The sequence below is a fragment of the Oncorhynchus clarkii genome, unplaced genomic scaffold (assembly GCF_045791955.1).
Source record: "Oncorhynchus clarkii lewisi isolate Uvic-CL-2024 unplaced genomic scaffold, UVic_Ocla_1.0 unplaced_contig_9434_pilon_pilon, whole genome shotgun sequence".
Lineage (NCBI taxonomy): Eukaryota > Metazoa > Chordata > Actinopteri > Salmoniformes > Salmonidae > Oncorhynchus > Oncorhynchus clarkii.
The window spans coordinates 19,119-32,500 of NW_027258952.1; the positions used below are offsets into that span (position 1 = coordinate 19,119).

The 13,382-nt window shown below is 42.2% G+C and overlaps 1 protein-coding gene across 1 annotated transcript in view; it reads right to left on the minus strand.

The window, feature by feature from the left end:
* Nucleotides 1-5,276: 5,276 nt before the first annotated feature.
* Nucleotides 5,277-13,382, minus strand: part of LOC139399226 (leucine-rich repeat-containing protein 74A-like) — a 20,108-nt gene continuing 12,002 nt past the window's right edge. The window contains exons 11-12 of the mRNA XM_071144740.1: nt 5,609-5,713; nt 5,277-5,405 (exon numbers count right to left, since the gene is read on the minus strand). Of these exons, the coding sequence (XP_071000841.1) occupies nt 5,277-5,405; nt 5,609-5,713 (234 nt within the window). The remainder of the gene's footprint in view (nt 5,406-5,608; nt 5,714-13,382) is intronic.

Below are 13,382 nucleotides of genomic sequence, written 5' to 3' on the forward strand. Positions count from 1 at the left end.
CGGTTACTCACCAGGTTACTCACCAAACTACAGGCACGGTTACTCACCAAACCACAGGCACGGTTACTCACCAAACCACAGGCACAGTTACTCACCAGGTTACTCACCAAACCACAGGCACGGTTACTCACCAAACCACAGGCACAGTTACTCACCAGGTTACTCACCAAACCACAGGCACGGTTACTCACCAAACCACAGGCACAGTTACTCACCAGGTTACTCACCAAACCACAGGCACGGTTACTCACCAAACCACAGGCACAGTTACTCACCAGGTTACTCACCAAACCACAGGCACGGTTACTCACCAAACCACAGGCACGGTTACTCACCAAACCACAGGCACAGTTACTCACCAGGTTACTCACCAAACCACAGGCACGGTTACTCACCAAAACATCAGGAATGGTTACTCACCAAACCACAGGCATGGTTACTCACCAGGTTACTCACCAAACCACAGGCACGGTTACTCACCAGGTGGCTCATCAAACCACAGGCATGGTTACTCACCAGGTTACTCACCAATCCACAGGCATGGTTACTCACCAGGTTACTCACCAAACCACAGGCACGGTTACTCACCAAACCACAGGCACAGTTACTCACCAGGTTACTCACCAAACCACAGGCACGGTTACTCACCAAACCACAGGCACGGTTACTCACCAAACCACAGGCACAGTTACTCACCAGGTTACTCACCAAACCACAGCCATGGTTACTCACCAAACCACAGGCACAGTTACTCACCAAACCACAGGCACGGTTACTCACCAGAAACCACAGGCATGGTTACTCACCAGGTTACTCTCCAAACCACAGGCACGGTTACTCACCAGTTTACTCACCAAACCACAGGCACGGTTACTCACCAAACCACAGGCATGGTTACTCACCAAACCACAGGCACAGTTACTCACCAGGTTACTCTCCAAACCACAGGCACGGTTACTCACCAGGTTACTCTCCAAACCACAGGCATGGTTACCCACCAAACCACAGGCATGGTTACTCTCCAGGCGGCTCACCAAACCGCTTCTGGTTTGGACGAAGCCTTCTAAGCTACCTAAAGTGTCTCTCCATAATCTCTCCATACATAAATACACCTTGAGACACAATCAGCCTTATTTACACCCAACGTTGTGCCTGCATAAGTAATGATCTGCATGCATATTCATCAGGAGTATCTGTCCAGCCATGCATATTCATCAGGAGTATCTGTCCAGCCATCTCCTTTATAGGCTATGCGTACATTCACAAAGCAGACACGAATGGCTGCATCTGGTCCTATTCTTCCTGCCTCCCTCTGCCTGTCTTTTATAAATCCTGGACCAAGGTCTCCTAGTCTACCTGCCTCCCTCTGCCTGTCTTGTATAAGTCCTGGACCAAGGTCTCCTAGTCTACCTGCCTCCCTCTGCCTGTCTTGTATAAATCCTGGACAACTATCTCCTATTCTTCCTGCCTCTCAGTCTGTGTATATGTCTCTGGATGTGTTGTTGTCATAGCAGAAGATTAATGCTGGCTGTAGAATGGGCCAGAGTGATGAGATTAATGCTGGCTGTTGAATGGGCCGGAGTGATGAGGAGAGACAGGAAGAGAGAGAGAGAGAGAGATGGGCCTCGGGAACACCTGGCTGAACTGACGTGCCCTCCCTGTGTGCAGCTGGCTGGGGTTAAAGGTCAAATGTATTCACCAATCACCATGAAGGGTTTGAGTGGGAAAGATGAATGTAGATCCCTACAATACAATCTTGAATATTCAGTTTTGTTTGTTTGTTTCTTTGGTGCCTCTGTGTGTTTTCCGTGCATGCAAACACAACCCCATTGTACAAGGAGACAATCCTATTCACAGACTGATGTTTATTAGAGGATCTCACTCTTATCATCCTTCATCTTGTCTGTCCTGCTTCCTTCACTATCCTCTCACCACCAATGGCTGCCTATGACTGCTCAGCAAACTGACTGTGGAAGCAACCGAGCACACAGGGAGCCCAATAACAAGACAGTAGATTAAATAGTACCACAGATAAAAACACATTTGACTCTGTGTACAAACTAAGACCTTATACTCTCCTTAAAGGGGCAATATGTAGTTGAAACTATAATGAAGTGGGCTCCCCGCCTCTATTTCGATGAACAGCCGAGGGGGAATGGGCTTGAGACGGAGCAATGTATGCAAGGACTGACCATGCATGAGATAAAATGATAGATTAAACATGTTTTAAGTTTGTTTACCTTGACTTGGTTTACTAACATTGGAGTTAAGAAGCTTCTATGTTTGGGTTGTGATGGGGTGTGACAGTTGAACTAAGCTCATGAGGAATGTGTAGGTTATATTCCTCAAGAATCAATGGGTATATCATTCATTTATAAGTTAAAAAAAAACATGTATGTAGCAACTGCGAATTGCCCTTTAACCTTTTCTGTGGCAGATTCTGGATGAGGGACACTAATCTTAGTAAGACTGCGAATTGCCCTTTAACCTTTTCTGTGGCAGATTCTGGATGAGGGACACTAATCTTAGTAAGACTGCGAATTGCCCTTTAACCTTTTCTGTGGCAGATTCTGGATGAGGGACACTAATCTTAGTAAGACTGCGAATTGCCCTTTAACCTTTTCTGTGGCAGATTCTGGATGAGGGACACTAATCTTAGTAAGACTGCGAATTGCCCTTTAACCTTTTCTCTGGCAGATTCTGGATGAGGGACACTAATCTTAGTAAGACTGCGAATTGCCCTTTAACCTTTTCTGTGGCAGATTCTGGATGAGGGACACTAATCTTAGTAAGACTGCGAATTGCCCTTTAACCTTTTCTGTGGCAGATTCTGGATGAGGGACACTAATCTTAGTAAGACTGCGAATTGCCCTTTAACCTTTTCTGTGGCAGATTCTGGATGAGGGACACTAATCTTAGTAAGACTGCGAATTGCCCTTTAACCTTTTCTGTGGCAGATTCTGGATGAGGGACACTAATCTTAGTAAGACTGCGAATTGCCCTTTAACCTTTTCTGTGGCAGATTCTGGATGAGGGACACTAATCTTAGTAAGACTGCGAATTGCCCTTTAACCTTTTCTGTGGCAGATTCTGGATGAGGGACACTAATCTTAGTAAGACTGCGAATTGCCCTTTAACCTTTTCTCTGGCAGATTCTGGATGAGGGACACTAATCTTAGTAAGACTGCGAATTGCCCTTTAACCTTTTCTCTGGCAGATTCTGGATGAGGGACACTAATCTTAGTAAGACTGCGAATTGCCCTTTAACCTTTTCTCTGGCAGATTCTGGATGAGGGACACTAATCTTAGTAAGACTGCGAATTGCCCTTTAACCTTTTCTCTGGCAGATTCTGGATGAGGGACACTAATCTTAGTAAGACTGCGAATTGCCCTTTAACCTTTTCTCTGGCAGATTCTGGATGAGGGACACTAATCTTAGTAAGACTGCGAATTGCCCTTTAACCTTTTCTCTGGCAGATTCTGGATGAGGGACACTAATCTTAGTAAGACTGCGAATTGCCCTTTAACCTTTTCTCTGGCAGATTCTGGATGAGGGACACTAATCTTAGTAAGATTTGACTATGGTTTTAAACCATTCATGACGTCCACTACAGTGGATAGATATTCCAGTTCATGTATTTATTGAGAAGAGTGGAGACCCACCTGTATTTTATCCTGCCTGACCCTGTCTGTAGTTTATCCTGCCTGACACACCTGTAGTTTATCCTGCCTGACACACCTGTAGTTTATCCTGTCTGACACACCTGTAGTTTACCCTGCCTGACCCTGCCTGACACACCTGTAGTTTATCCTGCCTGACCCTGCCTGACACACCTGTAGTTTATCCTGCCTGACCCACCTGTAGTTTATCCTGCCTGACCCACCTGTAGTTTATCCTGCCTGACACACCTATAGTTTATCCTGCCTGACACACCTGTAGTTTATCCTTCCTGACACACCTGTAGTTTATCCTGCCTGACACACCTGTAGTTTATCCTGCCTGACCCACCTGTAGTTTATCCTGCCTGACACACCTGTAGTTTATCCTGCCTGACACACCTGTAGTTTACCCTGCCTGACCCTGCATGACCCACCTGTAGTTTACCCTGCCTGACCCTGCCTGACCCTGCCTGACCCACCTGTAGTTTATCCTGTCTGACCCACCTGTAGTTTATCCTGCCTGACACACCTGTAGTTTATCCTGCCTGACCCTGCCTGACACACCTGTATTTTATCCTGCCTGACCCACCTGTAGTTTATCCTGCCTGACACACCTGTAGTTTATCCTGCCTGACACTGCCTGACACACCTGTAGTTTATCCTGCCTGACACACCTGTAGTTTATCCTGCCTGACCCTGCCTGACACACCTGTAGTTTATCCTGCCTGACCCTGCCTGACACACTTGTATTGTATCCTGCCTGACCCACCTGTAGTTTATCCTGCCTGACCCACCTGTAGTTTATCCTGCCTGACACACCTGTAGTTTATCCTGCCTGACACACCTGTAGTTTATCCTGCCTGACCCACCTGTAGTTTATCCTGCCTGACACACCTGTATTTTACCCTCCCTGACCCACCTGTAGTTTATCCTGCCTGACCCACCTGTAGTTTATCCTGCCTGACACACCTGTATTTTACCCTGCCTGACCCTGCCTGACACACCTGTAGTTTATCCTGCCTGACACACCGGTAGTTTATCCTGCCTGACACACCTGTAGTTTATCCTGCCTGACCCTGCCTGACCCACCTGCATTTTATCCTGCCTGACACACCTGTAGTTTATCCTGCCTGACACACCTGTATTTTACCCTGCCTGACCCACCTGTAGTTTATCCTGCCTGACACACCTGTAGTTTATCCTGCCTGACACACCGGTAGTTTATCCTGCCTGACACACCTGTAGTTTATCCTGCCTGACCCTGCCTGACCCACCTGCATTTTATCCTGCCTGACACACCTGTAGTTTATCCTGCCTGACACACCTGTATTTTACCCTGCCTGACCCACCTGTAGTTTATCCTGCCTGACACACCTGTAGTTTATCCTGCCTGACACAACTGTATTTTATCCTGCCTGACCCACCTGTAGTTTATCCTGCCTGACCCACCTGTAGTTTATCCTGCCTGACACACCTGTAGTTTATCCTGCCTGACCCTGCCTGACCCACCTGCAGTTTATCCTGCCTGACACACCTGTAGTTTATCCTGCCTGACACACCTGTATTTTACCCTGCCTGACCCACCTGTAGTTTATCCTGCCTGACCCACCTGTAGTTTATCCTGCCTGACACACCTGTAGTTTATCCTGCCTGACCCACCTGTAGTTTATCCTGCCTGTACAGTCCTTGTCAAAGTTCTGGATCAGCCACTCCAGCTGATGTTGATCCAGGGGTATGTTAGCTTGCTGCAATACACAAACAAAATGGTTATCTATACCATCATATTCAAAATTATATACATTAATTGATTTGTTGATTGATTGACTGATTGGTTGGTTGATTGATCTTGTTGATTGGTTGATTGATTGATCTTGTCATGTTCAATCACTTGGGAGACTGTGAAACAGTGACTAGTCACTCTGTCAGTGGGCTGCTCGTGGCGTCAGACCTGCACAGCCTTCCTGAACTCCTTGTTGTTCACAGACATGGTTCCCTCTTTATCCAAACTCTGGAACAACTCTATCAGGCCCTCTTTTCGCTCTGCAAGGAAGTCCTACAGGAAATGCATTGAAGCCATTTGTTATTCACAAAGATAAATACAGCTATTTTGTTCTAGATACAGTATAATCATTTTAAAATATCAATAATCCAAATGTAGTTATGCTTTTGTAGTTGAATGTAATGTGTGGTTTAATGGGCTTGCTTGAATAACACCACAAATGAAGTTAATTTGGGAAAATAAAGTTTTCGGGCTAACTAACAGTGTTCTCAGTCTAACTAACAGTGTTCTCAGTCTAATTAACAGTGTTCTCAGTCTAATTAACAGTGTTCTCAGTCTAATTAACAGTGTTCTCAGTCTAACTAACAGTGTTCTCAGTCTAACTAACAGTGTTCTCAGTCTAATTAACAGTGTTCTCAGTCTAACTAACAGTGTTCTCAGTCTAACTAACAGTGTTCTCAGTCTAACTAACAGTGTTCTCAGTCTCAGTCTAACAGTGTTCTCAGTCTAACTAACAGTGTTCTCAGTCTAACTAACAGTGTTCTCAGTCTAACTAACAGTGTTCTCAGTCTAACTAACAGTGTTCTCAGTCTAACTAACAGTGTTCTCAGTCTAATTAACAGTGTTCTCAGTCTAATTAACAGTGTTCTCAGTCTAATTAACAGTGTTCTCAGTCTAACTAACAGTGTTCTCAGTCTAACTAACAGTGTTCTCAGTCTAACTAACAGTGTTCTCAGTCTAACTAACAGTGTTCTCAGTCTAACTAACAGTATTCTCAGTCTCAGTCTAACAGGGTTCTCAGTCTAACTAACAGTGTTCTCAGTCTAACTAACAGTGTTCTCAGTCTAACTAACAGTGTTCTCAGTCTAATTAACAGTGTTCTCAGTCTAATTAACAGTGTTCTCAGTCTAATTAACAGTGTTCTCAGTCTAATTAACAGTGTTCTCAGTCTAACTAACAGTGTTCTCAGTCTAACTAACAGTGTTCTCAGTCTAACTAACAGTGTTCTCAGTCTAACTAACAGTGTTCTCAGTCTAACTAACAGAGTCTAATTAACAGTGTTCTCAGTTTAATTAACAGTGTTCTCAGTCTAACTAACAGTGTTCTCAGTCTAACTAACAGTGTTCTCAGTCTAACTAACAGTGTTCTCAGTCTAATTAACAGTGTTCTCAGTCTAACTAACAGTGTTCTCAGTCTAACTAACAGTGTTCTCAGTCTAACTAACAGCCTGCCTGACACACCTATAGTTTATCCTGCCTGACACACCTGTAGTTTATCATTCCTGACACACCTGTAGTTTATCCTGCCTGACACACCTGTAGTTTATCCTGCCTGACCCACCTGTAGTTTATCCTGCCTGACACACCTGTAGTTTATCCTGCCTGACACACCTGTAGTTTACCCTGCCTGACCCTGCCTGACCCACCTGTAGTTTACCCTGCCTGACCCTGCCTGACCCTGCCTGACCCACCTGTAGTTTATCCTGTCTGACCCACCTGTAGTTTATCCTGTCTGACACACCTGTAGTTTATCCTGCCTGACCCTGCCTGACACACCTGTATTTTATCCTGCCTGACCCACCTGTAGTTTATCCTGCCTGACACACCTGTAGTTTATCCTGCCTGACACTGCCTGACACACCCGTAGTTTATCCTGCCTGACACACCTGTAGTTTATCCTGCCTGACCCTGCCTGACACACCTGTAGTTTATCCTGCCTGACCCTGCCTGACACACTTGTATTTTATCCTGCCTGACCCACCTGTAGTTTATCCTGCCTGACCCACCAGTAGTTTATCCTGCCTGACACACCTGTAGTTTGACCCACCTGTAGTCTAATTAACAGTGTTCTCAGTCTAATTAACAGTGTTCTCAGTATAATAAACAGTGTTCTCAGTCTAACTAACAGTGTTCTCAGTCTAACTAACAGTGTTCTCAGTCTAACTAACAGTGTTCTCAGTCCAACTAACAGTGTTCTCAGTCTAACTAACAGTGTTCTCAGTCTAACTAACAGTGTTCTCAGTCTAACTAAGTGTTCTCAGTCTCAGTCTAACTAACAGTGTTCTCAGTCTAACTAACAGTGTCTCAGTCTAACTAACAGTGTTCTCAGTCTAACTAACAGTGTTCTCAGTCTAACTAACAGAGTCTAATTAACAGTGTTTTCAGTTTAATTAACAGTGTTCTCAGTCTAACTAACAGTGTTCTCAGTCTAATTAACAGTGTTCTCAGTCTAACTAACAGTGTTCTCAGTCTAACTAACAGTGTTCTCAGTCTAACTAACAGTGTTCTCAGTCTAACTAACAGTGTTCTCAGTCTAACTAACAGAGTCTAATTAACAGTGTTCTCAGTTTAATTAACAGTGTTCTCAGTCTAACTAACAGTGTTCTCAGTCTAACTAACAGTGTTCTCAGTCTAACTAACAGTGTTCTCAGTCTAATTAACAGTGTTCTCAGTCTAACTAACAGTGTTCTCAGTCTAACTAACAGTGTTCTCAGTCTAACTAACAGCCTGCCTGACACACCTATAGTTTATCCTGCCTGACACACCTGTAGTTTATCATTCCTGACACACCTGTAGTTTATCCTGCCTGACACACCTGTAGTTTATCCTGCCTGACCCACCTGTAGTTTATCCTGCCTGACACACCTGTAGTTTATCCTGCCTGACACACCTGTAGTTTACCCTGCCTGACCCTGCCTGACCCACCTGTAGTTTACCCTGCCTGACCCTGCCTGACCCTGCCTGACCCACCTGTAGTTTATCCTGTCTGACCCACCTGTAGTTTATCCTGTCTGACACACCTGTAGTTTATCCTGCCTGACCCTGCCTGACACACCTGTATTTTATCCTGCCTGACCCACCTGTAGTTTATCCTGCCTGACACACCTGTAGTTTATCCTGCCTGACACTGCCTGACACACCCGTAGTTTATCCTGCCTGACACACCTGTAGTTTATCCTGCCTGACCCTGCCTGACACACCTGTAGTTTATCCTGCCTGACCCTGCCTGACACACTTGTATTTTATCCTGCCTGACCCACCTGTAGTTTATCCTGCCTGACCCACCAGTAGTTTATCCTGCCTGACACACCTGTAGTTTGACCCACCTGTAGTCTAATTAACAGTGTTCTCAGTCTAATTAACAGTGTTCTCAGTATAATAAACAGTGTTCTCAGTCTAACTAACAGTGTTCTCAGTCTAACTAACAGTGTTCTCAGTCTAACTAACAGTGTTCTCAGTCTAACTAACAGTGTTCTCAGTCTAACTAACAGTGTTCTCAGTCTAACTAACAGTGTTCTCAGTCTAACTAAGTGTTCTCAGTCTCAGTCTAACTAACAGTGTTCTCAGTCTAACTAACAGTGTCTCAGTCTAACTAACAGTGTTCTCAGTCTAACTAACAGTGTTCTCAGTCTAACTAACAGAGTCTAATTAACAGTGTTTTCAGTTTAATTAACAGTGTTCTCAGTCTAACTAACAGTGTTCTCAGTCTAATTAACAGTGTTCTCAGTCTAACTAACAGTGTTCTCAGTCTAACTAACAGTGTTCTCAGTCTAACTAACAGTGTTCTCAGTCTAACTAACAGTGTTCTCAGTCTAACTAACAGTGTTCTCAGTCTAACTAACAGTGTTCTCAGTCTAATTAACAGTGTTCTCAGTATAATTAACAGTGTTCTCAGTCTAACTAACAGTGTTCTCAGTCTAACTAACATTGTTCTCAGTCTAACTAACATTGTTCTCAGTCTAACTAACAGTGTTCTCAGTCTAACTAACAGTGTTCTCAGTCTAACTAACATTGTTCTTAGTCTAACTAACAGTGTTCTCAGTCTAATTAACAGTGTTCTCAGTCTAATTAACAGTGTTCTCAGTCTAACTAACAGTGTTCTCAGTCTAACTAACAGTGTTCTCAGTCTAACTAACAGTGTTCTCAGTCTAACTAAGTGTTCTCAGTCTCAGTCTAACTAACAGTGTTATCAGTCTAACTAACAGTGTCTCAGTCTAACTAACAGTGTTCTCAGTCTAACTAACAGTGTTCTCAGTCTAACTAACAGAGTCTAATTAACAGTGTTCTCAGTTTAATTAACAGTGTTCTCAGTCTAACTAACAGTGTTCTCAGTCTAATTAACAGTGTTCTCAGTCTAACTAACAGTGTTCTCAGTCTAACTAACAGTGTTCTCAGTCTAACTAACAGTGTTCTCAGTCTAATTAACAGTGTTCTCAGTCTAACTAACAGTGTTCTCAGTCTAACTAACAGTGTTCTCAGTCTAACTAACAGTGTTCTCAGTCTAACTAACAGTGTTCTCAGTCTAACTAACAGTGTTCTCAGTCTAACTAACATTGTTCTCAGTCTAACTAACAGTGTTCTCAGTCTAACTAACAGTGTTCTCAGTCTAACTAACATTGTTCTCAGTCTAACTAACAGTGTTCTCAGTCTAATTAACAGTGTTCTCAGTCTAATTAACAGTGTTCTCAGTCTAACTAACAGTGTTCTCAGTCTAACTAACAGTGTTCTCAGTCTAACTAACAGTGTTCTCAGTCTAACTAAGTGTTCTCAGTCTCAGTCTAACTAACAGTGTTCTCAGTCTAACTAACAGTGTTCTCAGTCTAACTAACATTGTTCTCAGTCTAACTAACAGTGTTCTCAGTCTAACTAACAGTGTTCTCAGTCTAACTAACATTGTTCTCAGTCTAACTAACAGTGTTCTCAGTCTAATTAACAGTGTTCTCAGTCTAATTAACAGTGTTCTCAGTCTAACTAACAGTGTTCTCAGTCTAACTAACAGTGTTCTCAGTCTAACTAACAGTGTTCTCAGTCTAACTAACAGTGTTCTGAGTTTAACTAACAGTGTTCTTAGTCTAACTAACAGTGTTCTCAGTCTAATTAACAGTGTTCTCAGTCTAACTAACAGTGTTCTCAGTCTAACTAACAGTGTTCTCAGTCTAACTAGCAGTGTTCTCAGTCTAACTAACAGTGTTCTCAGTCTAACTAACAGTGTTCTCAGTCTAACTAACAGTGTTCTCAGTCTAACTAACAGTGTTCTCAGTCTAACTAACAGTGTTCTCAGTCTAACTAACAGTGTTCTCAGTCTAATTAACAGTGTTCTCAGTCTAATTAACAGTGTTCTCAGTATAATTAACAGTGTTCTCAGTCTAACTAACAGTGTTCTCAGTCTAACTAACAGTGTTCTCAGTCTAACTAACATTGTTCTCAGTCTAACTAACAGTGTTCTCAGTCTAACTAACAGTGTTCTCAGTCTAACTAACATTGTTCTCAGTCTAACTAACAGTGTTCTCAGTCTAATTAACAGTGTTCTCAGTCTAATTAACAGTGTTCTCAGTCTAACTAACAGTGTTCTCAGTCTAACTAACAGTGTTCTCAGTCTAACTAACAGTGTTCTCAGTCTAACTAAGTGTTCTCAGTCTCAGTCTAACTAACAGTGTTCTCAGTCTAACTAACAGTGTTCTCAGTCTAACTAACAGTGTTCTCAGTCTAACTAACAGTGTTCTCAGTCTAATTAACAGTGTTCTCAGTCTAATTAACAGTGTTCTCAGTCTAACTAACAGTGTTCTCAGTCTAACTAACAGTGTTCTCAGTCTAATTAACAGTGTTCTCAGTCTAACTAACAGTGTTCTCAGTCTAACTAACAGTGTTCTCAGTCTAACTAACATTGTTCTCAGTCTAACTAACAGTGTTCTCAGTCTAACTAACAGTGCTCTCAGTCTAACTAACAGTGTTCTCAGTCTAACTAACAGTGTTCTCAGTCTAACTAAGTGTTCTCAGTCTCAGTCTAACTAACAGTGTTCTCAGTCTAACTAACAGTGTCTCAGTCTAACTAACAGTGTTCTCAGTCTAACTAACAGTGTTCTCAGTCTAACTAACAGTGTTCTCAGTCTAATTTACAGTGTTCTCAGTCTAACTAACAGTGTTCTCAGTCTAACTAACAGTGTTCTCAGTCTAACTAACAGTGTTCTCAGTCTAACTAACAGTGTTCTCAGTCTAACTAACAGTGTTCTCAGTCTAACTAACAGTGTTCTCAGTCTAACTAACAGTGTTCTCAGTCTAATTAACAGTGTTCTCAATATAATTAACAGTGTTCTCAGTCTAACTAACAGTGTTCTCAGTCTAACTAACATTGTTCTCAGTCTAACTAACATTGTTCTCAGTCTAACTAACAGTGTTCTCAGTCTAACTAACAGTGTTCTCAGTCTAACTAACAGTGTTCTCAGTCTAACTAACATTGTTCTTAGTCTAACTAACAGTGTTCTCAGTCTAATTAACAGTGTTCTCAGTCTAATTAACAGTGTTCTCAGTCTAACTAACAGTGTTCTCAGTCTAACTAACAGTGTTCTCAGTCTAACTAACAGTGTTCTCAGTCTAACTAAGTGTTCTCAGTCTCAGTCTAACTAACAGTGTTCTCAGTCTAACTAACAGTGTCTCAGTCTAACTAACAGTGTTCTCAGTCTAACTAACAGTGTTCTCAGTCTAACTAACAGAGTCTAATTAACAGTGTTCTCAGTTTAATTAACAGTGTTCTCAGTCTAACTAACAGTGTTCTCAGTCTAATTAACAGTGTTCTCAGTCTAACTAACAGTGTTCTCAGTCTAACTAACAGTGTTCTCAGTCTAACTAAGAGTGTTCTCAGTCTAACTAACAGTGTTCTCAGTCTAATTAACAGTGTTCTCAGTCTAACTAACAGTGTTCTCAGTCTAACTAACAGTGTTCTCAGTCTAACTAACAGTGTTCTCAGTCTAACTAACAGTGTTCTCAGTCTAACTAACAGTGTTCTCAGTCTAACTAACATTGTTCTCAGTCTAACTAACAGTGTTCTCAGTCTAACTAACAGTGTTCTCAGTCTAACTAACATTGTTCTCAGTCTAACTAACAGTGTTCTCAGTCTAATTAACAGTGTTCTCAGTCTAATTAACAGTGTTCTCAGTCTAACTAACAGTGTTCTCAGTCTAACTAACAGTGTTCTCAGTCTAACTAACAGTGTTCTCAGTCTAACTAAGTGTTCTCAGTCTCAGTCTAACTAACAGTGTTCTCAGTCTAACTAACAGTGTTCTCAGTCTAACTAACATTGTTCTCAGTCTAACTAAAAGTGTTCTCAGTCTAACTAACAGTGTTCTCAGTCTAACTAACATTGTTCTCAGTCTAACTAACAGTGTTCTCAGTCTAATTAACAGTGTTCTCAGTCTAATTAACAGTGTTCTCAGTCTAACTAACAGTGTTCTCAGTCTAACTAACAGTGTTCTCAGTCTAACTAACAGTGTTCTCAGTCTAACTAACAGTGTTCTGAGTCTAACTAACAGTGTTCTTAGTCTAACTAACAGTGTTCTCAGTCTAATTAACAGTGTTCTCAGTCTAACTAACAGTGTTCTCAGTCTAACTAACAGTGTTCTCAGTCTAACTAGCAGTGTTCTCAGTCTAACTAACAGTGTTCTCAGTCTAACTAACAGTGTTCTCAGTCTAACTAACAGTGTTCTCAGTCTAACTAACAGTGTTCTCAGTCTAACTAACAGTGTTCTCAGTCTAACTAACAGTGTTCTCAGTCTCAGTCTAACAGTGTTCTCAGTCTAACTAACAGTGTTCTCAGTCTAACTAACAGTGTTCTCAGTCTAACTAACAGTGTTCTCAGTCTAACTAACAGTGTTCTCAGTCTCAGTCTAACTAACAGTGTTCTCAGTCTCAGTCTAACTAACAGGGGTTCTCAGTCTCAGTCTAACTAA